Raw genomic sequence first — 27,896 nt, 5'->3', positions numbered from 1 at the left:
CTTAGCATCTATTACTGTACTTATTGGTACACAGAACTCTTACCCCAGCCATGGGGAGCATCAGGGCAGAAACTGGAAACCATGTCTCATGTGTCTTTGTACACCTAGTCCTTGCACATAGCATGTCCTCGGTGTATCTTCACTGAATTAATGATTAGGGAACAAATGACTCTACAGAGCAGGTGCTGTTCCTCAGACTCTGGGAGGAAGAGGCTTTGAGGGCAGTGCCGGTCTGGCTGGACAACCTGTTCCCATGTGCTTTCAGGCACAAAAGGAAGGATGTGTGCCGTGCATGACCTGTGTGGCTGTATTTGGTTGCCTTGTTCAACTGGGGTGGTGAAGGTGGGCATAATAGTTACAGATATAATGATGATAACACCATGTTTCCACTGTTAACTTTTTTATCTCTTTCAAAGTAATCTCCCATCTATACTTTAATTAGGATCTTCAAAATAGATGCATGATTCATTATATGCTATATGTATGTATCTATCATCTATCTATGTATAAAATAATATATATGAGAGAGAATATTTAGCACTCACTACATGTCAAATGTGATCTATAGCTCATTCAGTCTTCATAACCAGTCTGTAAGTTTGATAATTTCTATTATTATTATCATTTTTAAAGTGAGCCAGATGAGGTGTCAGGGAGAAAAAATTTCCACTACCCTTTATGTTCCTATACTGGGGGCATGCAAATAAAACTGATAGCAGATAGATAACAGGAGAAAAGAGGTTTATTTGTATGCATACAGGAACTAACAAAAATAGCTAACTCCCTAAATGGCTGAAGTTCAGAGGCTTATATATTTAACTTAGGGAAAAGGGGGGAGGGAGAAAAATCTTCTATGGAAAGAACAAGTAGGTTTCTTTAGGAAAGACAAATGAGTTCTTAGAACAAATGGGAGAGAAGAATGTTTGTGATGTTTATTTATGCGGGTGCAGTGGTCTTTCCGGCTTCTTCTGGCCCTGAAACTCCCCCAGAGGGAGCATTTATGGCAGCCTCATTCCCCAGAAGTTGCTGCTTTTAGTCAGATAAGAGAAGCTCCAAGAAGGCTTTTTGGATGAATGCATCTGATGAGCCTCAAATGTTTTCAGCTTAAAATAATCTCCACACCTATTCTGGGGTTCCAAATAGGTCCCCACATAGCAGAAGAGGGTCACATAACTGCTGAGTGGTGGAGCCTGGATTTAAACCCAGTACTCTTAACCGGAAGTTTATTTGCCCCAAGTCCTGATCATTCTACCTTAAATACTTAGCTCACTGAATGTGAGACTAAACTTTGAAAAGACAGGGAATAATCTTAAACTAAACACACTTCCTCTGTAATGACTTGACCCTGGGAGCTAAAGTTGAATCTAGACATTAATTTGGGAAGACATGTGAAATCTTTTTTCTTGAATTAAGTTTTGAACATTATTGGCTAAATTATCAGGACAGGCATGGAGTCCTGTATCTCTGGTTTACTTGCAAGGAAATGCCTCTACTTTGGAGTAATTTATTTGCGGGCACTTGAGTTAATTGTGTATTTGGTAGAAAGTTTCTTGAACTTGTATTTTATGTTTTTTTGCTAATAGACCGCCACCTAATGCCATACCTCAAACGTGACTGAAAACACCTTCCAAAATGAAGGAGAAGCAAGCTCTTTTTCGTCTTTGTGAGGCGGGTAAATGGAGGCAGGCCAAAGGCAGAGAAGTTGTCAGAGGAAGAAGGTGTGCTCCAGACTGCAAACTTTAAAGGTTGCTTATAACTGAAAGAAAATAACTAAGACTTACAGGCTTCTTGCTTTCAAGGACTTCCCTTCAGAACTAGAGGGCAAATGCTGTGTCAAGATCTCCCAGGACAAGGTCCCAGTTTTGTCATGGAATGAGCTCCCCAGACCCGGGACTCACAGTGCTCTAGTGAGGCTGCATTACTGCCTTTCACGCTCTGCCTCCAGTGGGAGAGAACTGGGTTTGACTGATACTGGATTCCTCCTTCTTCCCTTTTCTTCCTCCTTGTCTCACATCCATGGAGGCTGGTGACCTAGGCACCCACAAAAGAGTTCTTAACATTGGGATCTCTCAAAATCCCATCTGCCTTAAATCCTAGAAAGAGGTACGGATGTTACTTTGACCTTTTCATTGGGATTAAAACTTGAGATGTATTAGAAGTGGATTCATCAGCCAAAGCACCAGGGACAAGGAAGTCTGTGCTTCTTTTGCTTTCCGCTTCTTTGGACAGGGTGTTCTTGCCCATTTTAGCCACTATCTGGAAAGTAAAAGTCTTAAAGGGGGAGGTTTATGCATATGGTGTCTGCATCTTCACTGGAAGAAAAGTGTGACCTCAGCCCACTAACTGTGGCTCCAAATACCCATTTATGCTCTCCAATGAGGCATGGGGGACTCATTGCTCTCATAATTAGATGCTGACAGAACTTATTTGCATGTGTTATCATTGTAGGCTCTAAGCAAGGAGGCTCTTCAAACATCTGGACCCCAGTGTCTTGGGAAGGAAACTCATAGAATCAGAGATTCATTGGGTAGAGGACACATTGAAAGGTCTCCTCATTTGCCCTCTTACCTTTAAGGAGGAGCCAAAAGAAGCAACTTCAAAATGTCATCTTTAAGAGACTTGTAGAAAAGGTGAGTGTACCCCTTCCTGGAAATCTCACACCATGCTACACCACCTTCATTGTTATGGCCAAACAAAACTTTTCCTGCCAGAGTTAGAGCCCATTTTTCTTGTGGCATCTGCAGGTCTGTTTGCTCCTACTTGCAGGCCTTTCTGCCATATATTAACTGAATAATCTTGGGCAATTTACTAAACATCTCTGAGTCTGAATTTTCTGTAAAATGGAAACCATAACATAGTATCTGTCTTCTAGTGTTAGGAGGTGAGAATACCTGGCACCTAGAAGGCCTTTAATAAATGTGCCTTTCTGGTTCCCCTTCACAACAAAGAAATCACTCTATATGAACCTAATTTTCAAATTCTTTTTCCTTTATATAATTTAGTACTTTATCCTATCATTATGCACTGAGGACAAATACATACAGAACACCGCCATTTATAATAATTGTTTTGTCCAAATAGCTCTCTTTTGCAATTACAATGTCAACTTCTTGTGGACAAGGGCCAGCCCTTGTCTCCCACTTACACAGGCTGGGCCTCAGAGCAGCCAGTGCATCCTGTGCCACCTACCTTAATGCATGACACTGATAAGTGACCTTGACTCCCTGAGCCTCAGTTTTTCTGGCTGTTCCAGATGATCTCTGGGGTTTTCGTCCCACTCTCACAATCTGTGGGCTCTTGGTAATTGCTTTGCCTGGTTTTAGTTCTCTCATAGCAACCTCTGTCGTCAGAAGTTACCATACTCCAACTGGATGCATGGCTAAGTGCCTACATTGAGGAGTTGAGAAAAGGAGTTGTGAATGAGGGGAGTTTGAGTGGAGAGATGCCTCACAGTTTCTAAATTTGCTCTCATGTGACGTGATCTAATAAGGCACAATTTTACTTCATTGGCTCTATTGCAGCTGAGAGACCTTGTGTGCTTTCACCATTGGCTGAAACTTCTAATCCTGACTCTACCATTTACTGATTGGGTCACCATGACCCTGCTGCTTGATTTCTCAAGCCCCACTTTCCTCAAATGTGAAATGTAGAAATGTCTATGTTGTAGAACTGAAAATTGGAATGATTAAGTGAAATAAAATTATTTTTAAAATATAAATACATAAAAACTAAAAGATATATTTCCCTCACCCCAGTGCCTGGCTCACAAGAGGTGTTGTTCTTCTCTTTAGAGGAGATGGGGAGAGAGTTTGATCCTGGGGTTGTGGGATGCCCTGCTCCTGCCCTTGGGAGCTTCAGGTCACCCCTCGTGTCTATTCGGGGCCCTGGTGGTGCTGACTTGTGAGACCATGTTTCCTCGCCACTGGTGCTCAGCTTGCTGATGTGGGCGTCGTAGAGGTCCCAGGGAGACCTGTTCCATGACTGAGCAACCTTTTTTCTGATGACAGGAAAAGGATGGGCAGAGAGCTCTCTTGGGTGGTGCCAGTTTTCCCGCTGATGCCCCCGGACACCGTGGCCTGAGGGCCTGAGACGGCTCCCCAGAGGGGCGAGCAGGCAGAGGTTGGAGGCGGTGCACCACCAGCTGAGGGCGAGCGAGTGAGCCAGCGAGCGCAGGGACTGCGGGGACAGTGACAGCAGAGGGCAGCCGGGGAGGAGGCGGGCTTCCACTCCTTCTGGGAGACCGCTGAGGAAAGGCTGCAAGGAGGTGGAGGGAGAAAACTTTTTAAATGAGCAAAGATTCTAAGAGCACAAAAGAGAGAGGGGAGGAAGGGATCCTGAGGGGGAAGGGGGTGGGGAGAGAGAGTAGGAAGAAGTGGGAGGAGGGAGGGCGACAGACACCGATTAAAAAGAGGGTGGGAGAGGAACAACTGACAGGCTCAAGAGCAAGAACAGTGGGCAGCCGGAGAAGAGGCGGCCGAGGAGGAGGAAGCCCGCGGGAACTCCAGAGAGGAGGAGTAGAAGGTAAGGGTACGTGAATTTTAAGAGATAGAACTACCAGTTGATGGGAAGGAGCCAGAAGACAGAGCCTTGAATTCCAGGCTGGCAAGCATGCAAAACTCCTGCTCCGTACCTGTGGGCTTATTCACCACCCCTCTCACTGCTCCCTGCGATGATGACATTTGTGTACAGTGAGGAGGACAGCTTATGAATAAATTGTCTTTTGGATGTATGAGGAGCTGTGGAAATGTGAGCGGAGGGCCCTGGACTTTGTCTGCCTTGGGGAGGTGCAGTGCTCCAGGGGCATCTAACAAGCAGGTCCCCAGTCCATTTCCAAGCACTTTTGTTAAGATGGAAATTGGCCCTTTAAAACTGAAATCATCCTTGTTTTATGGTGCTTCCTCTAGGCTTGGAATCTTTTTTGAAATGCTTTCTGTAACATCTAGGGGAGTGTTTTGATTTTTTTCCCCCTAAGGCATGTTGGATGGTTTAAAAATATTCCCTGCTTAGTTTCCTGCAGAGTATCATGTCCCCGCTGTGCACTCTGAGCAATCTGGCTTGCCACTTGCTGTTAGAGGAAAGCCTGGTGAGACCCATAGGGGAAGGTGGGGACAGGTGCCCACTGGAGGCCGCCTTTCCTCCTTGGTGTGGGGTGAGGTAGCAGGTGCAGGACAGAAAGGTTTCTGTCAGCTCCTTGGCCTCTCTTCTGAGCATGTTGCAAAAGAACCTAGACCCAGGGCCTAACAGACCTGGGCTCTGGGGTGCTGAGTGACTGTGTGACCTTGAGCCGGACACCTCCCCCTTCTGGGCCTCAGTTTCCTCATTTTTAAATGAGGGATCTGAAGTAGAAGGATCCCTCCAGTTCCATTCAGCAGTAACTTTGTACAAGGCATGTTTCTTTACCAAACGCATCTCAGCATCGCTGAAAAAGGGAAGCAGGCACAAGGATGTTACATCCTTACTGGGTCTCTGCTCTGTTTTCCCCCTATTTCCCCTCCTAGCATCCTGTCATAATGGAGGGATTCCTGGTTCTCACTCCTCAGCTTCTCACTGGGCTGTTTCCTGAGCAAGGCTTCAGCACACTGGGTCTGTCTGGCCTGAGAGAAGGAAGGGTGGTGTGAGGAGCACTGGACAGGGAGTCAGCAGACCTGGGAGAAGTGCAACAAAGCAGAGAAGAGACCAAGGCCCGTGTGAAGGTGTGGCACCTCCATTTGCCTGGTGGGGTGGGCCGCAAGCTGGTATGTAGGCTGTGCTCTCAGAGAGCCAAGCAGCCTCCATCTCTTCCACCCACTGTTCCCAGAGCCATGGCCCAGCCAGACCCTGACTCACTGCTCTCTAGGGACAGCTCTGAACTTTCCACTCTCTGGCAGTTTCCCCAGGGTAGCAGAGATGCTTGGAGTCTGCTCCGCTGGCCGTCTCTCCAAGCCTTTTCCTCACTTAGCAGCTGACAAGGAGCAGCCCCAATGGCCATACATGCACAGCAGAGAATACCAGGAGGTGTGTTCCGTGTCTTCCAGACTGGCACTCTCCGGGTGTCCCCTCACCCAGACACATGGAGTTCACAGAGCCACGGCAGTAACACAGTCATGTCGCCCTACGCTGCCACTGCCTTGGAACCCAGATGGGTTCTTGCTGGGCTCCTGAGACTGGTTATGGCTCTTGTCTCCTAGCTACCTTACTCTTGTCCCCTCTCCTCACACTGGCCCGAAGTCCTCAGCCATTAGAACTGGAACAGTTCCCTTAGATTACCAGTCAACCTCTTCTTTGACAAATAAGGAAAACAAGGCCTAGAAAGGGAAGTGACTTGTTGGAGACGACAGGGTGAGTCAGGGCCAGTTCAGCTGGGAAAACATCCTACTCTGCTCACTCACAGCTAGGGCTCTTCTGACTTCTGTCTTGGCTGTGTTTTCTGACCTCAATTTCTCCCTAAGCCTCCCTGCTTCTTCCACTTAAGCATCCCACAGTCCTTTTTCTGGTAGTGACACCCACCTGCTCACCTGCTCTACATCATCTCTGCTGGCTAGTGGGGGCACATGTAGTGGAGGGTTCTAGAGGCTCAAGCAGCCTGCAGGGCTAAACACATGCAGCCTGGCCTCTTGGGTATGAACCAGCCCACCTCTGGGCCCAGCCAATTAAACAAGGCAGGAGCCCATCTTTGTGGACCAATCAGGACAGGTACTAGAAGACCTGCAGCCCTCAGGGCCAAGGGCACCGGGGGCCCAGTCTCTTCCCTCTGTCTCAGGGAAAGTCTCACCTACTGCGGATTCTAGCAGCTCTCTGGGTGAACTGACCCAACCTTGGGCTGAAGGATTGAGCTGATTGAAGGGGAGAGATGCTAATTTTTCCAGGAAAGCTTCATGTCTCCTAGAAAATAAGCTGATACCCTTTCTACAGTCAGAGGCTGTGGGCTCCTGTTGAATGACAGCTTGATGCCACTTTGTGAACCAGTTGTTTCTTAAGAGTAGCAAATCATGAGCAAGAAAAATTCAGCCTTCACAAATCCACCCACTTTCCTAAGGAAAGGGAATCAGGAGGTCTCAGAATCGGAGATACTGAAACAGCACAGAAAGATCTTAGAGTCTATCTAACTCAGGAGTAGGGCAGAAAGAAGAGCCTGGGCATTTGGAGTCACATTTGGGTTAGAATTTCAGTTGTGTGACCCTAGGCAAATTATTTAATGTCTCTGAGCTTCAGTTTATTTATCTGTTAAAGAGGTTAATAAATACCTTCCTTATAAAGTTTTATGAAGATTAAATAAAATAATGCATTTAAAATAACTATCACATAGTAAGTGCTCAGTGAACCATAGAATGGAATCCAGGTCACCTGGTCCTTGCCCCAAGTCTTTTTGAATTGCATCTTATTAGATGCAAAAGCCTTTCCACCATGACACATAATTCTGAAAAGGTACTGCTTGCTCATTATGACCATAGAATTTTTTCTGGCATTACTTTTGCTGTCCTCTAATCTGGGCATCAGAAAATCTGGATTTGCCTCTTGGCTTTGCCACTAACTTGCCATACTGTCCCACTGGGCAAGACACAAACTCCCCAGGTGTTCTAACTTAGAACTAGAAGGACCTTAGCAACCATCAAGCTCAACTGCTTTGTTTTGCACATGAGCAAACTGAGGCCCAGGGAGGGGAAGTGTCTTATCTGGAGTCACAAAGAAACAGCTGGAACCAGGAAGAACCTCTCTGACTAGGCTATTATTCACAGAGGACTTCTAGAATCTTAATCCTCACGTCTTCAGGATTCAGAACTTCAGGAGCGGGCAGATGTGGTTAAGGGTCAGGCCACCCCTTCCCCTCAGCTCAGAGCAGACAACCTTCTGTTTCTCTTCCAAGTAGACCTGAGCCGGCTTCCCACCTGCCCTTGCTGATGTGCCTTCAGATTGGTGATTAGACTCAACAGTGCTGCAGCTTCTCAGAAGGAATGAATTACAGGAAGCACACATTTTATAATATTGCCTCATATGAAGTCCATCTCCAGGCCCAAAAGCTTGAGTTAAAGAAAGGTTCAAAGCAGGCTGGACCAATTATGAGAAGAAGAGGGGCCTGATCTCAGTGGGCCCTGCGCCTCCCTTCCTCTCCACCCTTGCCTATGAGGGTCTTCATGCTCAGGGAAATAACCAACTTACAGTTAAGTTAACATCCTTCCCACTGCCTGTGTGTTCCTCGCCTCTGGCAGTCACCTTCCGCATGTGCTGCCCTGTGGGAACCCCGGCTGTGCCACTCTAACCAGCCTACTGCCCTGCTAAATTCTGCAACATATTGGCTCATTGGCTCATGCTTGAGAGGAATTTTCCTTAGAAATGTCAGAAAAGCGGACTAACATTATTGTCCCCAGATATGTGCCAGATACCTTTTAGGTGCCTCCACAAACCCACCAGTTGTTCAATCCCCATGAGTAAACATTCCCTTTTTTTCAGATGAGGAGGAAGCCAGAGATGAAATGACTTGACTAAGGTCACCCATCTAGAGAGTGATGGAGGCATGGTTCAAATGCCAGCATTCCTTAGGAACCGTGAGCCCCACCATCTAACTATTTCTGTTTCCATTGCTCTTGTTATGATTTGACATCAATGGAACACCAGAGCCCGGTGTTTGGCTAGCTGAGAACCTGGCAGTAGACACTGCTGCAGCCAAGAGCACTTAGTGGCTAAAAAAGGAAATAACTTTCTATATGTGAATCCCGGCCAAATGGCGGTAGATGCTCCTCAGTCTGGGAACCCCGCACTGTGGGCTGAGGGCCTCAATGTAATCATTAATTCTAGGAACAGCTCATGCAAGGGATGGCCAGCCAATAACCAGAGGCCAACAGGAAAAGCCCTGGGCCTCTTCTGGGAAAGTGGGAAAAGCCCTGTGTGGGGAGTGAGCAGACTGGAGTTCTGGTCCCATGTTTGTCCCCAGCTGTCAGGCAGCCCTAAGGCTTCTGATTTTCTTGCCCTTTCAGAGACACAGAGAGAGGCAGGCTTCGGGGTCAGGCAGATCAGGTTCAAGACCCTTGCACAGCACTGGCTTCTTGTGTGACTGTGCAGGTTACTTGACCTTGGGGCCTTAGTTTTCTCAGTTGTAAAATGGGATAATACTTCCTAGCAGGCTTAAGGTATAGCTGTAAAATGCTTCACACATGGAAACCACTCAACTTAGTGGTGTCTATTGTTACTATTAACTTCCCTGGACCCTAATCTTCATCTTGTAAAAAACAAGTTTGACTAATCTCTAGATTTCTTTCAGCTCTACAGTGCTATGAATCTATGTCAAGATGGTAGAAATAATAAAGAAATGGAAGCATTTCATAAATATAATTTTCATTAATAACTGCATAGGTATTAACCAACCCCTGTGGGGTTATTAATAAAGACCTCCCAATATTTCATTGTAATTGAGTATCTCTCATGCACTCTTCATAAATATTTCTTCTTCCTACATTTTAGGAAGAAAATTACTTATCCTAGCATAATTCCCTTTCTCCACTTTGCTCCCTTCCACCTCCTAAGCTTTGAAGCAACTGTCTGCCAACAGGGTGTTTCCGAGTGTACCATTCTGTCCTTGCCAGAATAAAATAAGTAAACTTAAAGAGGAGTTAATTATCTGTCATTGGCTGGAGTCAGAGGAAAACTACGTGATACTTCCTCTCCCCCATCTGTCTCCTCCTCCTCTCTGATCTGTCTCCCTCTACCCTCTCTAGTGGTTAGGGCCCAGGGGGGCAGGTAGGCCCCCACCAGACTCCAAGTGCTAGACCGGTACTGCCCAGGTCCATAGCTGCAGCCCTGTCATATGCCTGGTAGTCTTCCCTGAGGCTGGGGCAGCTACCCTGAACCTAAATCAGGGAAAGGATGGACATTCTACATGTGAGAATTACCTCCAACACCCCCAACAATTTACAGATCAGCCCCAGTTCCAACAGCTGTGTCACAAACAAACCTGCAGCCATCATCTTATGTAAAAGGCCAGCCTAGCTGGCCAGGATTTTCAGAGACAGGAACTTGAGGAGATTTAGACAGAGTCTAGCTCCGTTGTTATGGCAGGTGCAGCACTGTTCAACAAGATGAGAACTGGGCCTTACTAGCAAGACTCCACCACTCACTAGCAAGTCATCTCAAGTGGTCTATGCAAGTCACCCTCTCTGAGTCCTGTAGAGGGGCATGGGGAGAGCCCCGATTCCTCAGGTTATTGTGAGGATCAAATGAGAAAATAGATGTCAAGAAACTTGCAGAATGCCCAGCACGTAGAAAGGTCTCATTAGGTGTTAGCTCATTTTATTAGTGTTGTTATTATTATCACTTATATTAAAAATTCTCTTTTTGGGTAACTCTGGGTAAACTGGAAAATGGAGCTGAGAATCTCCAAGGATAATAAAGATGATTGAGGTAGCTGAGGATCAAGGCCACTTTCTTGTATAATTCTCCCTATGTATCCATTTTGGGGAGAAAGCATTGGGTAAGGAGAAATCAGAAAAATGTACTGTAATGAGTAAGGTACAAAAGAGCTCTGAGATGATGCTTATACTTAGCACTTGACTTATAAAGCCAAGTTGGGTGTCTGGCATAGCACAGGAGCTCAATAAACACTTTTTGAACTGAACAGTACTGGTGCGATAATATGTCTTAGGCATCCTTTAAGTGAGGTCCTTTGGGTCTTTTTACAATGGAATTCTCTTAATTAGAAAGCAAGTCAACCCTGCCCTGTGCCACATTCCACTGTATGTTGAGTGGAATTATATCACAGGCCCAAGGGATTGTTATCATTTCTATGAATAACAGCTTTTATTGAGAACCAGGGGTCTATTAGATATTGTTCAGAACATGTGTCATTGTCCAGAATTGGACTCTGTGGAGTGGTCTTAAGAATCTAATTTTGACAAGCTTGGGTGAGCTCCCTAGTGATATATGGGGAGGAAGCAGAAAAGGAATAATCATGGTTACCGAGTCTCTGCTTTAGACACACCCAGTCCTGCTTAGCCAAGCGGAGGGCTCTCACAGGCAGACGGAAGGTTCAGGAGCTTCTGTCTCTCTGGCAGTCTGGTCACCATAAGTCATTGTGTAGGTGCCCCGAAGCCAGCTTCCCAGGGAGGCCTCTCTATAAGTATTAGGTGTTTTGAGTGACCTAAACACTGTATAATTCATCCACTGTTGTTGTTTTTGGAAAGTAGAGGTGCAAGGCGCAATATTAAGCACTCAGGGGTAAGCAGGGGTAGGTGGATTTCAGCGGGAGGATACCATGAGGAACAGACATGGTGCTTAGCTTCAAGAAGCTCCGTGTTGAGTTGTAGAGATAATATGCCGCCAGAAGAGCAAATGATTCTCATTATGTTTCTGAAACCCCAATGGCTTTACAATTCAGCCCAAGGCCCAGCTGCTGACTCAGGGGAACACAAAAGTTGTTGTTAAATAGTATATTAGAAGGGCTGTTATGTGTGGCTCCAAAAGACAGAACTAAAATCAACAGAAAGAAGATAATTTTCAGGGCACCCCAGTGGCTTCTTATTCACTTACAAGAGGCCTTCTTGAGTAGGTCGGCTGAGGGTGCAGCACCTGTCACCTGAAGCCTGCCAAGTTGGTGTTGCCACCATCACTAAAGGACTGCTAGAGCGGGGTGACATCTGAGCGTGCAGTGCCTTATATCCTCACCCCACTCGGGGCTTTGCCAGAATTAAGGTCTGGGCACCAGAGCAAGTCATGTGCTGAATATCATCTATCACATGGGTTGAGAACTACTCCAAATTCCTAGGCATGGCCTCCAAAGCCCTCCATAATCTCTCCCTCTCTGTTCTGCTCCTCGTCCTCTAAAACCATATTGGTTTTCACTTGGTGGATTTGTTCATGTAGTTGTCTTTGTCTTGAATTTTCTCATTTCTTCTGCACCTCACCTCTACAAATATCATGTACTACTCAAGGGTTGCCGCTTCCGGGAAGCCCTCCCTAGTCAGCCCCCAGCCCTGGCCAGGGCCAGTATTCCTTTGTGCATTTGTGTAGCATTGCTGTGCTTACCTCTATCCTAGCATTCACCACATCTGGTTGTGTTTGTACAGCCCACCAGTCAGGGAGGCCCTGCAATATAGTCTTCCCAACTTTTTGGTCCCTAACTTTCAGCACATAAGAAGATACTCATTAAATGTTAGTGAAATTGAGCTGAATTATACTTTTCCATCAAACCCTCAGCATCCCTTCCAGTGTTGGTCACAGCAAATAGCATCATAAATATTTGCTCAATTGCATAAAAGCTGATCCCCAGGTCTTTATACTAGATGACAAAGTCGTGTCTCAAATCATTCACTGACCCAAGGTGACCAGGAGCTTTTGAAGTTTCAAAGGGAAAGAAATAAGAATTGATGGGCTCCACCCTTGGATGGGAGGTGGAAGGTAACTGCTGTGTGCACCAGACTTGATGAGGAACTCTGGAGGGAAGCCCAGGATCTGTCCCCATCAGTCTTTGTTTCTTTGAACAAGTCTCTTATCAGCTGTATACATTTCCTCCTGCAAATCAGGGGCAATAAACATCATCCCACAAACTGGCTATGAGGATTCATCCACTCAACAATAAAGACTGAGTATCTGTAGTCTTGACGGTATTCAGTCTTGAACAAAACAAATATGGTACCCTCTCTTGGAGTCAACAAGAGAATGTAGGAGAAGGAAATTTTGAACAGTGTGTAAGGTTTTATTTTTTATTGCTGGACTTAAGGAAGGTTTGAGCCTCCCTGCAATCTTACTGCTCGACCAAATTTTTTTCAATTATTACAAAAGCATTTACTACATACTTAATGAGAGCACTTAAGACCTAATGCAGTAAGTTTACAAAGTAGAAGGCAAGCCTTCTGATGAGTCTACTACCCATTTGAGAGAGAAAGCTGTTAAATCTTTGAGGGGAGGAGTGGTGCCTGATTTAATTTAACAGATATCATTGAGTGCCTAATATGTGTCAGGCTTGGTACCTTTTGAGTATTATTTTTAGTACCCAGAATAATGCTGGCACATAGTAGGGGCTGAAAAAAGTACTTGCAGACTGGCTGAGAGACAAGAAACTTCTGGAGGAAAGTGTAAGGCAGCATGTAATCAAGTGTAGGAGTCCTGGGTGGTAATTATATGCTGGACGGTAATTCAGATCTTCATAGTTCAGGAGACATCAAAGAGGGCTGAGATCAATTTGAGCAGAGTTCTCCCTTTCTACTTAGATCTGTGGGGTCAGAGGAAGAGGTCCTGGCTGTGAGTTTATGTTAATCTAGGTTGTTCTAAATTGGTTTTCTTTGAAAACGTTGGTTGGGTAGGGAGCCAACACAAGAGGGAGCCCTGGACAGGACTGTGGATACCTGGCTTTTATTTCTAGCCATATAATACGTGAAGTAAAGGAATAAAATGATCCATGCTCGCCATACACAAAAGCCTTCCTTTGGCCTTTTCTCTCTTATCCAAGTGCTATGTTACTATGAACAAACAAGTTATCTGGTGACTGTTCCACAGTTATTTTTTTGTCCCAGGACATGAGACATTTAAAGAGGATGTTGAAGGTTTTGGAGTGAAGAACGTCAGACTTGGGCTTGTCCAGGTTCTAGGAACCATCTCCTTTTGCCCTGGGGATTTCAGAACTTGTTTCAGTTGCAAAAGGCTGTAGAATTCAATTGCCCAGGGCTCTTTGGGGACCCTAAGCTGAGGCCCTCCCCCGTCCCTCAATGAGTCAGCCTCCTGCTGTAGGATCCCAGAATGCGCTGTACCTCCTTAACACACACTGTGCTTTATTGCAATATTTGATCTCTCCCCTTAATTAAGGGAAATAAAGGCAGTTAAACTCAGTAAAAGCAGGGACTAATTGTCTTTTTAACCGCTGTATCTTCAGTGCCTGGCATAATGCCTGGCACCTGGCAACCACTCAGTAAACTTATTAAATGAATGAATGAAAGGGAAGGACTCATAGGCAAAGGGAACACTAGGAGACAAGATAGAGAGGTGAGAAATTGTGGGCCATGTATACATGTATGGAAGTTACATAACTTAAATATTGAGTGTGTGAGGGGAACAGGGGGAAAAGATGGTGTGAGGCTGACTGTGGAGGGTCTCAAATGCAAGTGAAAGAGTTTGGACTGTATAAGCAGTAGGAAGCCAGTGACAATAACAGCTAAAGCAGTGAGGAACATTACCACTGTATTTGATAAAATTTATTCATGGCATGGGCAGCTTCCTTTGCCCCTCCTAACACACTTCCTGCCAAGAAATAGATAATAATCTACAAAGCATTTTATATGCTATACACCCAGTAAACTCCAGGAGAATCTAATCTTCACGTTTCTTTGGCTAAGGTTGTAGCCCTACATTGTGCCCAAATGCAGCTGGGAAACTGACCTCGGCCAGGGACCTTTCATATTATAAACTGAGCTTCTGGTAAGTGGTAGCAATTCTGAGTACCTCTGATCTTGCCTGAATCATCCAGGAAGTCACAAATGAGAGGGCTTTCCCCTAATTTACTGCCACCAGCCTACAGGGTCTGCCCCCTCCACCCTTCCTCGCTGTTTCTCTTGTTGCCTCCCGGTGAGGTATTCTTTCTAACAGTGTCTTTCTGATACCCCACGATGGCCTTTCCTGCACCTGTGCCTTACTTCCTTCAGGTGGAATCCTTGGACCCCAGGTGAGGGAGCCAGCAGTCAAGCATTCTGGCAGACCAGACCAAAATATGACATTCTTTGCCTGGAACTATTTTTATGCTTCCCTTGGGGACCTGCAAATAATGAGTGACAGAGTCTGAAAATTAAGGGGAAATCAAGTCTTCAGGGATTGAGGACAGTTTGGAAACAGGCCCCATATTCTGAAAGAATGTCACATCTGCCTCTCTTGTTCTTTTTATTTCCATCTCCGTTTCCCTCTCTCTTTCTCCCCTTCTGCTGTTCCATCTGTTTCTCCCTTCTCCACTGTAATATATGCCTCTCTACTTCTCTTTCTCTCTCCGATTCTTGTCCTTCCCCACAGCATTCCTTGCTAGCAGCGGCTGCCTTTTAGTCTTTAGTTTTATATGCTGAGCACTGTGCTAAGTACTCTCTATACATCGCCACATAACCCTCTGCGAGCTAAATAATAGTGCCCCCATTTCGGAAGTGGAGAAATCGAGAGACAGATTCAGGAGCTTCTCCAAGTTCAGCAGGTATTAACAGGGATTTGAACTTGACTGACTTAATGCCCAGACTGTCTTCTCTTAACTGCTACATGGTCTCGTTTTCTCTATTTCTAACTCCTCCTTGTCTTTCCTCTACCTGCTTCTCCTTTCTCCTTCCCTCCCTCCCCTTCCCCCTTCCTCCTCGTAGACACTCACCGCATCCCAGTCCCTGCCCCTGTGTGGATGACCCTGAAGGTGCTGACCACGGCACGTGCTCAGAAGAGATGACAGATCATTCAAACTCTTACCTAATCAGCCATTTTCCTTTTGAATAAGTGCTCCACAATTGTCCACATTTGGAGGCCAAGGGAGGGGACCCTTCACCATCTGCCTTTTCACAAACCAGAGGAAAGACCTCAAGACCTGAATGGGTCTTGATATGGGGGGTAAAAAAGATAAGGTCTCTCCTGCTCACTCATGGACTCCTTCATTCCCAGGGACCCTAGGGCAGACTCTCAGGGTTACGGAATGGGGATACTGGGAGACAACAGGCCAGGAGACTAGCCTCTGTCACGCAACTGGCTCAAGAGTCAAGGAGGCTTGGACCATGAAATACGGTGCCCCTGGCCTGTCCATCCTCATGTGCATGAAGAATGTTCAAATCGGAACCAGGGATACATTGGCAGCAAAGATGTGAAGGTCAAGGTTTGAACCTGACAGTCTCCAAGGTTCATTCAGTCTGATTCCAATGAGGGAATATTTATGTTCAGTTCCCTTCTAATTTTTTTGCTCATCCTGCTAGATAGGTTTGGTTAAAGGCATAAGCCATCAGGACATCTGTTGCTCATCAAGTAAGAATTCTGGGGGTAGGAGATTCAGGAGTTGACTGAGCAGTCTCAGGGCCCTGGCTGGCAGTTTGGAGATTCTCTGGGCAGCTTCAGACATCCTGGCCCACACAACCCTGTCCACAGGCAGGAAGTAGTAGGAGTGGGGAGGACTTTGTTCTCTCCTCACTTATTGGGGGTCGGAAACACATTTCCCAGAGCACTCTCCCACATTAGGCTCTCCCCATACCTCACTGACCAGAACGAACCTCGGTGGGGACGGAGGAAGTGATGCCTGGCCTGTTCACCCTGCTAAAGGATGCAGACAAGGAACAGGGAATTGGTTTGCCACTGGCTGGGAAACCCCGGTGCCTGCCAATTCGGCCTTCATTCACTCAGTAATATTTACTAAGCACTCACTCTGGGCCAGGCTCTGGGGCAAGTGATGGTGATACAGAGGAAAGGACAATCCCTGCTCCCAAGGGGCCTCTACTGGAAGGACACAGATAGGCAGAGGATCACAAAGTATGATGGCAAGTGCTAGGAGAGGACTGAGTGTGCCCAGCACCACCATGGGAGCTGAAGAGGCTCAGATGGAGGCAGCAGGGAGGGTTGAAGGAAGCAATGACTGGGGTAAGTTTTAAAGGGCCCATCTATCAGTCCACTGGATTCAGCGAGCGGTGAGGGGGCCTGTAGGTGGCTGGGAGGAGGGCATTGGGAATCCTCCAGGACTTGACATGGCTGGACAAAGGGAACTAATGGGGACAGGCAGAGATGGGGCTGAAGAGACAGACAAGAGCCTGATGAGGGAAGGTTTTGTATGAGAAAAAGGTTTGGGGCATTTATTCTGGGTGTGAGGGTGAGCAGGACTGTGTGTGGGGACCTTGCATTTGCAGAAGGAAACCCCAAGTTATTCAGCTGGGAGGGTTACACTGCACTGAGGTATGGGAGGTCAGCACAACCAGCTGCTTACCGGCTGGGGGAACCCGAGCACTCATCTGTGATACCTTCAGTGGGTGTGACACAACACACTTTTCCTTGCCACTGCCCAGTACAGCTGGTCCATGCTGGACAGTTCTGATTGCTAAAGATTGCTTCCTGAGGGGCCAGATTCGCCTCTCCCACCCTCTGTCCTCCTCTGCCTAGTTCTGCCCTCTGGAGCCATAACAATTCTTTTTCACCTGACAGCCATTCAAACATATGGAACATTTGAGTTATGATTTTCGTCATCTCATTTCACCCTCAAAACCTTCTGGTATGGCTATTTCCATTCCCACTCTGCAGACCCAGTGAGGTAAAAGACCAGCGTCACATTTGCAGACTCCAGGCCCACATTCCCTCCCGACGCTGGCATTTCTCCAGGTGAGGCCTTGGAGTGCCTGCATTAGAAGGAGCTGGGCTGCCTGCTGCAGATCCACCCCAGGCCTCTTGACACAGAATCTCTGGGGGTAACAGCACAGACTCCACATTGTCACATACACCTCAATAGATTTCTAGATCCATTAAAGTATGGGATTCATGCTCTAATCTTGCTAACATGACCTCTTTAAATCTTCTCTCTCCTTTTATTTTTGCCGGGGGTGGAAAAACAAGGAGCTTTTTAGGTGAATTTGACTTCTAAGTTGTACTTTCTGAAAGAACACATTGGTATGGATCACTGGAATCCCAGAGCATGATTGGACCTTCCAGACTTTTGCAGAAGCATCCCTCTCTCTTTCTTTCTGTCCTGTTTGCAGAAGTCTTGGTATCTGTCTTCACCTGAGCTAAGATGGGTGACTGGAGCTTCCTAGGAGAGTTCCTGGAGGAAGTACACAAGCATTCCACAGTGATCGGCAAGGTATGGCTCACTGTCCTCTTCATATTCCGCATGCTGGTGCTGGGCACTGCTGCCGAGTCTTCCTGGGGGGATGAGCAGGCTGATTTCCAGTGTGATACGATTCAGCCGGGCTGCGAGAATGTCTGCTATGACCAAGCCTTCCCCATCTCCCACATTCGCTATTGGGTGCTGCAGATCATCTTCGTCTCCACGCCGTCCCTAGTGTACATGGGCCACGCCATGCACACGGTACGCATGCAGGAGAAGCGGAGGCTACGGGAGGCCGAGAGGGCCAAAGAGGCCCGGGGTGCTGGCACTTATGAGTACCCAGTGGCTGAAAAGACAGAGATATCCTGCTGGGAAGAAGTGAATGGAAAGATTGTCCTCCAGGGCACCCTGCTCAATACCTATGTGTGCAGTATCCTGATCCGCACCACCATGGAGGTGGCCTTCATTGTGGGGCAGTACCTCCTCTACGGGATCTTCCTGGACACTCTGCATGTCTGCCGCAGGAGTCCCTGTCCCCACCCGGTCAACTGTTACGTATCTCGGCCCACAGAGAAGAATGTCTTCATTGTGTTCATGCTGGCTGTGGCAGGACTGTCCCTCTTCCTCAGCTTAGCCGAACTCTACCACCTGGGCTGGAAGAAAATCAGGCAGCGATTTGTCAAGTCAGGGCAGGGCCTGGCTGAGTGCCAGCTTCCTGGCCCCTCTGCTCACATAGTCCAGAGCTGCACACCACCCCCTGACTTCAGTCAGTGCCTGGAGAACGTGCCTGGGGGGAAATTCTTCAGTCCTTTCAATAACAAAATGGCCTCCCAGCAGAACACAGACAACTTGGCCACTGAGCAAGTGCGAGGCCAGGAGCAGATTCCTGGGGAGGGTTTCATTCACATTCGTTATGCCCAGAAGCCTGAGGTACCCAACGGAGTCTCCTCAGGTCACCGCCTTCCCCATGGCTACCAGAGTGACAAGCGTCGTCTCAGTAAGGCCAGCAGCAAGGCCAGGTCAGATGACCTATCAGTGTGACCCTTGTGCGTGGGGGAACCAGGACCAGGTGGAAAGAGTGGCGACTCAGAGAGGGGAGATGTGTCCCTTCTGACCCCGTAGCTCTCATTCGCATCACTTCTCTGTTCCTTTTGAGCCCCTGGTCTCAATGGCATTGTTCATTAATTCCAGAAGGTATGACCAGGGCTCTGCAGGGGCAGTCAGAGACACGGCTACCCACCCAGGCTGTTATCCCACCCACAGCCCCTTCCCAGTATACTCAGTGAAGCTTTTCACATTACTCAGTCAACAGGGTAGAGGAAAGGAATGGAACCATGGCAAATCCTGCCTAGAGGATAGCCAAGGGGATAGGCTGGTTCTCTACATGTTGGCCATGTTCCAGATGGGTTCTCTAGGTCCCTATGGATTCCTTGGTTTCATTACCCTTCATTCTGCAAGGAAGAGCTCAAGTTCCCAGCCAATAAAGAGCATAAATCAAGGAACTTGCATTAGATGTACACCTGAATCTGTGGTCTCCATGGGTACAAACCTTGGAACGGAAGTGAAGTCACCTTGGGCTGCCTGTGGCTGCCCCTCCCTCTACTCAGTCTTACTTAAAAAGAGACCTTTGGAACTTGACCAGCAGTCTCAACTTTATAAGTGCCTTGGTATGTACCCCTGGCAAGTGTACTACCCTACTGATACTGCGGCCTTTCCTTCTGCCAGCTTATACAACCAGTTTATGGGGGTGCAAGGTCCCCTAGGGAATCACACAGACTCTACTGGAATTCCTGCCACAAACCACCTGTCATCCTGCAGTTCTTTTACAGTTCAGCCCGATGATAGAAGCCGTCCTTTCTCTTCCCCATCTGACTGCTCACCCAGGGCTCCCCTAATGACCTTGTCTGCCCAGAATGTCCAGGATCCATGTCCTCTGGGATCCTGACCAGATTACTAGCATGGAGGCCAGATGAACTTCCCCAGGTTCTTATCAAAACAAAGAGAGCTTTGTGCTTCTCAAATTCCCCTTGGGAAAAAATAATTCTGCTGTGAAGATGAAAATGAAAAAGGAGAGAAAATACTGGAAAACTTATCATCCCTCCTATTTATTTCCCTTGCTGACTGCCAATTTAGAGTGCCAAGAGGTGGTGTAATGACAGTTATGGAGGCCCCAGATCTCTCTCTCCCTGGAGGGTTTAGGTGGGGGCATGGAAGCAGTAGGGAATCTTCACCTCTCTTGGTAGGGCCCTTGTTTAAGAGCAGAGATTCCTATGTGTCCCTGGTGATCGTGATGAGACTGCTATATAGCAGTGGGGACTGCAGAGAAGCCCTGCCTTCCCCAGGGACTGGCCTGGTTTATCTATCAGTCCATCTATAATAACTGATTGCCAGTTTGGATGAAAGTAAAGGACATTCAGAATTGGATACTGAATCTTAAAGGGAGATCATTTCTTTTAAAATTGTGCGTGTATGTGCGTTTGAGCAAGTATGCTGATAGGGTAGGGCTGGGGGTGGAGTCCTGAAGTAAGGGGAGGAAACCTTGGAGAAACTTGTGTCTTCCTGACCTCCCTGCAGATGCCTGGCAGAGGGGCTGAGCCTCGTTGTTTTCAGTGTCATCAGCCTGCACAGGCAGGCAGGAGAAGCTGGGAAAGAGGAGGGTGAAGACTCAGAAGAAGGCTTCCCCCCACCTGCTCATGTCCAGGCTCCTCTGCTGATATTTGGATGGTATTGGTGGGTGGAGAGAAGGAACAGATAGAGAGGTAGAGGGAACTGACTGGGCTGCCACTTAGGGAAGAATGACTGGCCATCCCAGGTCCCTGGCAGGGACCCCTTTTTATCTATTATCTGGCACTGGCATTAAGACTGTTTCTCTAAAACAAAACAAAAAGACATTCCTTACAGCTCGGAAATGTATTTTGGGAAATTAGTGTTCTTCGATTAGAAATTTTATGAAATCAGCCTTTGACGATGGGACTTTGAGGAAGCAAAAAGGAAATAATATGTGTAATTTGTCCTAATAAAATATGGCCTTACAGCTCTCTCTCCTTTGTGTCACCTTGATGCTGTGACTATAAGAGAAGGACAGCAAGAAGACTTGGTGGGAGAGCAGAAGCACTTGGACCTCACCCGTCAGTCAGCCCATAATGCACAGAGCTCTGGAGTCAGGCATAGAAGTGTTAAAATCCCAGCTGCTGATTTACAGCTGGACTCCAGCAAAACTACTTCATCTCTGTGCCTTGGTTTCCCCATCTGTGATTTGAGCCTAGTAATATGTATGTCATAGGGTTGTTAAATGAGAGACTGTAGAGAGTTCAACAGAGTGCCAGGGAAATAATAGTCTGTCATTAAATGGTAATTGTGGTTATAGTTGTTATTATTATCTTGATCATTTTGTTATTATGTTGAATACATAGTATTTGAAAACCTCAGGTATTGGATGGAGCTCACAATCTACCCAAGGTAATCAAATTAACTCATACAGAGGAAAAACTCAGGATAGAATTAAATGGGAATTCATTTACTATCAGTTTAAGAATAAGGATCCCAGAAGTGAGACATATGAGAAAACTACATAGAAGAGGAGAGACCTGACCTGGACCTTAAAGAATGGCTAAGGTTTTAGAGAAGTGAGGGCCTCAGGGATGACCTGTAAAATAGGTCATAGTATCCCCACTTTACAGACATGGAAACTGAGGTCCAGGAAGGTTCCCCGAGAGGGGGCAGCTTCTCTCTGGACTCTCTAATTGGGACCACATCTCTTTGGAAGAGAAGAAATGATTCTTGCTCCAAACAAAGAATCAAGGGATCACCCAGCCTTTTACCAACAAACCAGTGCCATTTACTAGAGAAAGAAACAAAGACTGAGAAAAATAAAAGTGTTGTCTTAACTACCAGTCTGTCTTGTTCATCAGGGTAGGAATGCTCTTTTAAACAGGACTTGCAAAGAGATCATACAACGCATGACACTTGTGTTGAGACTCAGGAGTACATCTGGCATCTATCCAAGGGTAAGGTGCTCAGCCCAGAAGTGCCTGAATAGTTCAACTGGAAAAATCACCTGGGACCCATTTCTTCTCCTAGAAAATAAGCAGTGCATCTCATGGTTTTATAAACATAGCTATTAACATTTAACAGTTTATATTACACCCAGACTACAAAAGCCAAGGGACTTATTTTATAGTGAATAAGGTATCAACCTCATGTATCTACTCTCATTTTCTCTTCCTTTCCCCTCTAAAGGTTCAGCCCTGAAGAGCGTAAGTTGTGTAGTAATATAGTGAATGCACTCTGGGTTGTAGGCCCCCACAGGCCTGTTCCCTTAATTTCCTTCCTCCAGTGCCAGATAAGACTATAATTTCTAACACTAGTGTTTCATTCCCATAGCTAAAGTGTTTAAGTGATTAAATGCTAAAAACATTTCTGTGAAGAATCATAGTATGAATGAGCTTCAGATTTCTTCCATACAGCAAATTTTGGTGGCAGAGAGAAAAACAGAAGGACCCTAGGTGCCTTGCAGGTGTCTTGAAGGACTGCTTTTGTGATGTAGAGATGAAGAAAAAAGCGAGGCTAGAGGTGGGTGACAAAGATAAGCTGCACACATCCCAATCCGTGTATTAGATAATAAGCAGAATTTACAAATGATAGGTATGTAAATACAATAAGATCAACAGTCTTTCCTCTCATTGGCCACCTGATGGTTGTCAGAGATGGGTATGGTCTATACTTTTTTACTGTTGTTTCAACTGGAAAAGAGAAAAACTTTCATTCAACAAGTTTTTATTGAGCACTATTTTATGCTAGACACTATGTTAGCTTTTAAGAATACAATTTTATAAAACAGGATTCTAGCCTTTCAGAACTCACAGTCTAGTGGGGCAGAGACCCTAACACAAAGTAACAATCAAAATAATTATAAATTGTGATAAATGCCAAAAAGGAAATGGATAGGGTGCTATCAAAGGCAGAGGTAGGCCCCTTCTTCAGATAGGATGAGCAGAAAGTCCTTTCTGAGGAGTAACATTGAAGCTGAGATCTGACAGCTGAGAGGAAGCCAGCCCCACTAATGTGTAGGACAAGTACCCAAGTAGGAGAACCCAAATTCCTTCCAGGAAACCCCAGAAAGTGGCTGTCCCTGACCTCAGGCTGGTCCAATGTCCTTGACAGACACAGAATTCAGGCAACACATAGACGGCATCTAAAACAACACTGTTTGGCACCCCTGTTATAAAACACACATACTTTCAGCAAAAGCCTCAAGGGACAGAGAGAAGGGAGCAATTAAAAGGTTTTAATTAAAGCAACTAAGTGTCATAAGTTGACATTATAAAAAGCCTTGTTTGATGTTGCAGCTATTATTTCCACCAATATTGATTCTTTTAACACTCTTGGGGTCTTCTAAACTAGGCCCATACCCGAGAGTTCAGGCTGGTAGGCAGAAGACTGCATCCAAAGGGACTGGGAAAGAGCCGGCAGGGTGTGGTCAAGAGGAGCCTTGGCATCAGAGTCAAAACAGGGAGATGTCAAGTGCCTAGAGAAGGGGGCGGGATGAGGAAGGAGGGGGAGCATGTCAGCAGGGAAGTCAGGCCGCAGAAGTTGTGCAAGACCCCAGGCTGGCAGGTACCCCTGGGGACATCTCAGCTGGCATCAGGGCCACAGCCCTAGTCTGGAATTGGAGCAAGACCTCTGGACTCAGAAGAGGGAGTTGGCATGGTCAGAGCAGGGCTTCATCCTCGGGGCTGGGTTACTAGGCAAGGCACAGGGACAGAGTCTTGTACAGAGCCCAAGGTGGATGCCCGTCACAGAATTACCATGAGGTGCTGATGAATGAGGCTATTGCCAGTAACATATGTAACTTAATACATGCCTGCAAAGCCCTAAACCAAAGGAATAACTAATAATGAGAACTGCAAGCACTGCATGAGGCATGGTGGTGGGTGAGGAGACGATCTTGGGCATGGAACCTAATACTGCTCTGCAATCACCTAAGACCCGTGCAGCCCTGGGGAGGCGGCATGGCCTGGAAACAAGGCTGAAGGCCCCTCTGTCTTTCTAACCTGGCTGACTTTTCCATTGCCCTGATTCACGACCCTTATGGGGTAGAGCACATTTACTTGCTATCCCGGGATTCTTCAGAAACAGAAAGCCAGGCAGGAACCTGCTGAGGAGAGCTCCCTGCCCTGGGCTCTGCGGCCTGGCCAGTGCTAAATTTCCTCTGGCAGCCGCTACTCTTCAAATAACAGTGGGTATTTAGGGCAAGGTGGAAAGTCGTTTTTTTCCTTTCCTGGAATTTATTTTCAAGTGTGTTAAAATATAACTTTGAGGGGTTTAAGCTTACATTTGTTCGAGGTAAAATTGCACATTTGGAAACCGATGTAAAAATCTGTGTAGGGTGTCATTGGCTGAGGTAAAGTCAATTAAAGAAAACCCACATATTTTGGTAATAATTATGAAACAAGCTTGCAACTGTTAAGTGCTGTGTTCCAGGCCCTGTGCAAAGAGATTTTATGAATTGTCAATTAATCCTTATAATAATCCTATGAGGTCATTTGGCCCTACTTTACCGATAATGGAATGGAAGGATTTAGTAACCTGCACAGCCCGGAGGTGGTAGAACTAAGATTCAGATAATCATCTCCCTGCCAACATATGTCTTTTAAGTACTTCTGATATGTTCTTAAGCAAAAAGGCAAGATACAAAACTGTATATACACCACGATTACGACGCGTAAAATAAGTATTTATAAGATCCAAGACCTGAAAGGAACAAACGAAATGAAAGCAACTGGGCCAGTGCGGTGGGTCTGTGGGGGCGCTTGAACTCTCCTAGTGTTCTTAACTATTTTTATGTTATCATGTTGTTTTTGTAATTAAAAAATTTAGAATATATTTATATTCAACCTTTGGGCTAAATTTGGTGTCCCCTTGGGGTGGCAGCAGGGGCTGCCTCTCTTCATTTCCACAGTGCTCATGCCTGGGAACATTTTTCTTTGTCTGGGCTCTGCCTGCCACCCTTAAATGGAATAAGATTAGCAGAAGGCACCCACCCAGGGTCTGGGCTGCCAACAGTGGGAGAGCAGAGGGTCTGCCAGCACGTGGGAGGGGGTGCGGGAGGCATGACCCGTACCCAGGAGCTCTTGCCCACCCTCAGTGCCCTGCGTGTGGAGAGTCCGCTCTGCATCAAGGCAGGTCCCTGGGCCAGGCACTGCCTGGGCAGTCTGGGAGGCTGTCCGTGAGAGGGAGGCCTGCCCCCAGTTGCTCAGACCTAGTAGGGGAGGAGAATAATGCTGTATTGCAAGGGAGAAGCTCAGAGTGGTGAGTACAGGAGAAATGCCAGTGCAGGTTCTCTGAGCAAGGTGGGCACTGGGGAGAGAGAAAGCTCAGGAAAAGCTATACAGAGTAGTTGTCACTTGGAATGGCTGTGACAGATGCATAAGATTTTTTTAGTAGTAGAGAGAAGACTTTTAGTGGCAGGGAGTAGCAGGGATCCAAACATCAGTGACGGAAGGTCAGAATATGCTGTAGGCACTGGGAGGAGGCCTGAGGGGGCCCAGGGGGGAGGGGAGGCCGAGGTGGGAAGCACCCATTTAGAGGATTCCTGAAAACTTGCCTTCTGCTCTGCAGGCTCTAAGGAGCTACTGAGTTTCCTTGGGCATCTGGGGCGTGGGATGATCAGAGCTGAACTTGAGGCACATCAATGTGCCGCGGAGGGAAGACCCCAAGGGCTGGGAGGCCGTGGGGTCCATGAAGCTCTCCTCCAAGCCAGGGGTGAAGCGGGAGGACACAGAGCCTCAGCCACTGACTGGTGACTGCTTGGGTGTGTGCTGGGGGTGGCGGTGAGAGGAGGAAGTCAGGTCTCAGTGACCATGAATTCACTGACTCAACAAAATTCATTCCATTCATTTATTTAACAAAAGTATGGTGTGGGTCTGCTGTGTGCCTCACATAGTGCCCGGGGATTCAGAGAGGAAAGCTGTGTAAGACGGCGACAGTTATGCAGTGGAGGGGTAGGAGGTATTTGTGTGTGGATCCTTTTATGTATGACTTCAAGTCCTCTCAGCCTGCCAGCCTCTTGTTCAAGCTGCCTGTAGGTGTGGACTAGGTTCACACCGGTGCATCTGACCTCCCTCCATGTCTCCTCAAGTGACACAGTGGTAGAACTCTGCTCACTACCTATGCCAAACTTGAGCAACCCAGAATGCAACCTCTGGGTTGCAATAAGGCAAACCTCTGACCAGTGGGAGACAGGGCCCTTCCTCCCCCTCTGCCCCCACTACTTTGGTGATCCAGGTTTCTCCAGTGTGTGGTCCTTTGGGCTGAGCAACCAGCCCCACTTGACAGTGCCCCACTTGACAGAATGTCTTCCAATTGGCTCTGCCTCCTTCCCTGTCTCCCTCCACTTGTTCCCCACAGTGGCCCCTGGAACAGTACACCCTAATAAAGTGTTACCTCATCAGTCTCTGCCTCAGGCTCATCTTCCTGGGGAACCCAGATTGAGCCAGTGGTTCCTATCTGAAAGCTAGCTGCCCTCACTCTGCTCAGAACTGTGTGTCATTCAGACCAAGCCTGGAGCATCAGGGTTAGTAGCAAGCGTAATGTAGATCAAGCATAGACGTGTAGGTCAAAATTTCTGACATTTGATAGTATTTGTTCAGCACTTACAGGATTCCTCTAGTTTCTTGTGTGTTAGTTTGGTCTGCATGGATAGATCTTTACCTCCAAGACCCTGGGCCTCCTAGCACTTAGGATAATGTTGGGCAGGCAGAGGATGCCAGAAAACATCTGCCAAGTTGAACTGAAATTGTTCTCTTTCATTTCCCTGGATACCACATTGTCTTCTACTGCCTCACTTTATCTGCAAACTAGTTTCCGAAAGCGCATTTCCTTCCTCCCCTTATAGTGCTTGTGTGTGGTGAAATAGCACTGGTGGAAACTTCCATAGAGCATGGAAGGGCGATTGGGCTCCAACAGGTACTGTGTGATTATACAATTATCTATCCAAAGAGTTCTCCTCCCCCAGGCAGTAGGTCTGGAGGTTCTTCCTGGGAAATATCCAAGCTGCTGCTGTCATACCTCTGTGTCCCTCTTTCTGGGATATCCCCACTCTCCCATCCACCTACCCACCATGACAAACCATAACAGCCACCCAAGTTTGTTTAAACTTTTAGAAAGGAACTTATAGAAAGAACTTGTTCTCCCCTCCCCAGTTAATCAAGGACTCTGCTGTTATCAACTTGTCTCTTTTTCTCCCCATATCTAAAATAGTCTCAAGGATTTGGGAAAATAAAAAATAACTGTACACACACACACACACACGTCAGGACCCCTATCTTAACATTTGCAGCAGTGGGAGGCAGACAAAGTGGGGGTGACCTTTCTCTCTGCCTCCTGTGTTAGGCTCAGGCAGGAGACGAGGAGCGTGGAGGTGCTGACTTTAGGACAGTCAGAGCTCTTCAACTGGTTAGAAAGAGTGAAAGGTGCCCTCTGATAGCTGGGTCTGGGAGCTGTCAGGGTGTGGATAGAGCTGCTCGGGTGGCAGCTAAGCTTTCAAAGGGAAATACTTCTGGCTTTTCAAACATGCACCATTTCTGATTCTTTTTCCTGGCACCCACTTAGACCCTGCCATTCTAAGACCCCCACTCATTCCTTCTAACACTTGGCATCCACCCTGCTGACTTTCCCTTCCCATCCAGCAAAGCACCGGGTCGTGAGCAGCTGGGTTCATACACACAGGACTTGTGTTGGCAACTAAACCCTGGGATGTCAGAGAGTACATTTGACGTTTCTTTTCTGTCACTCTCTGTCCCAAGCACATGAATCATAGGATTTTAAAACAGGGAGGGGCCTCTAGCAATCAAATTTAACTCTCATTTTCCAGGAAACTGAGCCCTGGACAATTAAAAGTTCTAGAACCTCAGTGCTGAACATTCATCCAGTCCAACCTCCTGGTTACAGCTGTGACCTTCTCTCCACTGTGGCCGGTGGTCATCCAGCTTCTCCTGAGCACTTCTACTGGCAAAGCAGTAGAGTGGCTGGTCTTAGTCAGCCTGGTTTCACAGACCTAGGGTCAGGGCTGAGCTTTCTACTTATATAACCTTTCTGAGCTTTCGTTTCTCATTTATGAAATGGTGTAATAGCACCTAACTCATAGGATTTCTATAAAGAGTAAATTTAGCCAATAATACATAGT

General features: G+C 46.8%; 1 protein-coding gene across 4 annotated transcripts; it reads left to right on the top strand.

Moving 5' to 3' along the window:
* Positions 1-4,366: 4,366 nt before the first annotated feature.
* On the top strand, positions 4,367-20,739 carry GJA5 (gap junction protein alpha 5). Of its 4 annotated transcripts, none has more exons than XM_036924409.2 (3): positions 4,367-4,521; positions 14,295-14,376; positions 17,643-20,739. In XM_036924409.2, exon 3 carries the CDS (start codon positions 17,675-17,677, stop codon positions 18,749-18,751), a length of 1,077 nt encoding a protein of 358 aa, XP_036780304.2. In that variant the 5' UTR covers positions 4,367-4,521; positions 14,295-14,376; positions 17,643-17,674; the 3' UTR covers positions 18,752-20,739. The 4 variants fall into 4 exon arrangements, with proteins under 4 accessions (XP_036780304.2, XP_036780305.2, XP_036780307.2 ...); XM_036924410.2 differs by having other exon boundaries at positions 4,367-4,527; XM_036924412.2 differs by lacking the exon at positions 14,295-14,376.
* Positions 20,740-27,896: the final 7,157 nt, after the last annotated feature.

This window comes from Manis pentadactyla, chromosome 4, assembly GCF_030020395.1.
Source record: "Manis pentadactyla isolate mManPen7 chromosome 4, mManPen7.hap1, whole genome shotgun sequence".
Taxonomy (NCBI): domain Eukaryota; kingdom Metazoa; phylum Chordata; class Mammalia; order Pholidota; family Manidae; genus Manis; species Manis pentadactyla.
Note: the sequence above shows the minus strand (reverse complement) of the source record. Positions and strands in the feature narration are given on the sequence as shown.

Coding starts and splice junctions, on each gene's coding strand:
- GJA5 (XM_036924412.2), top strand. CDS start 17,675: ATGGGTGACTGGAGCTTCCTAGGAGAGTTCCTGGAGGAAGTACACAAG.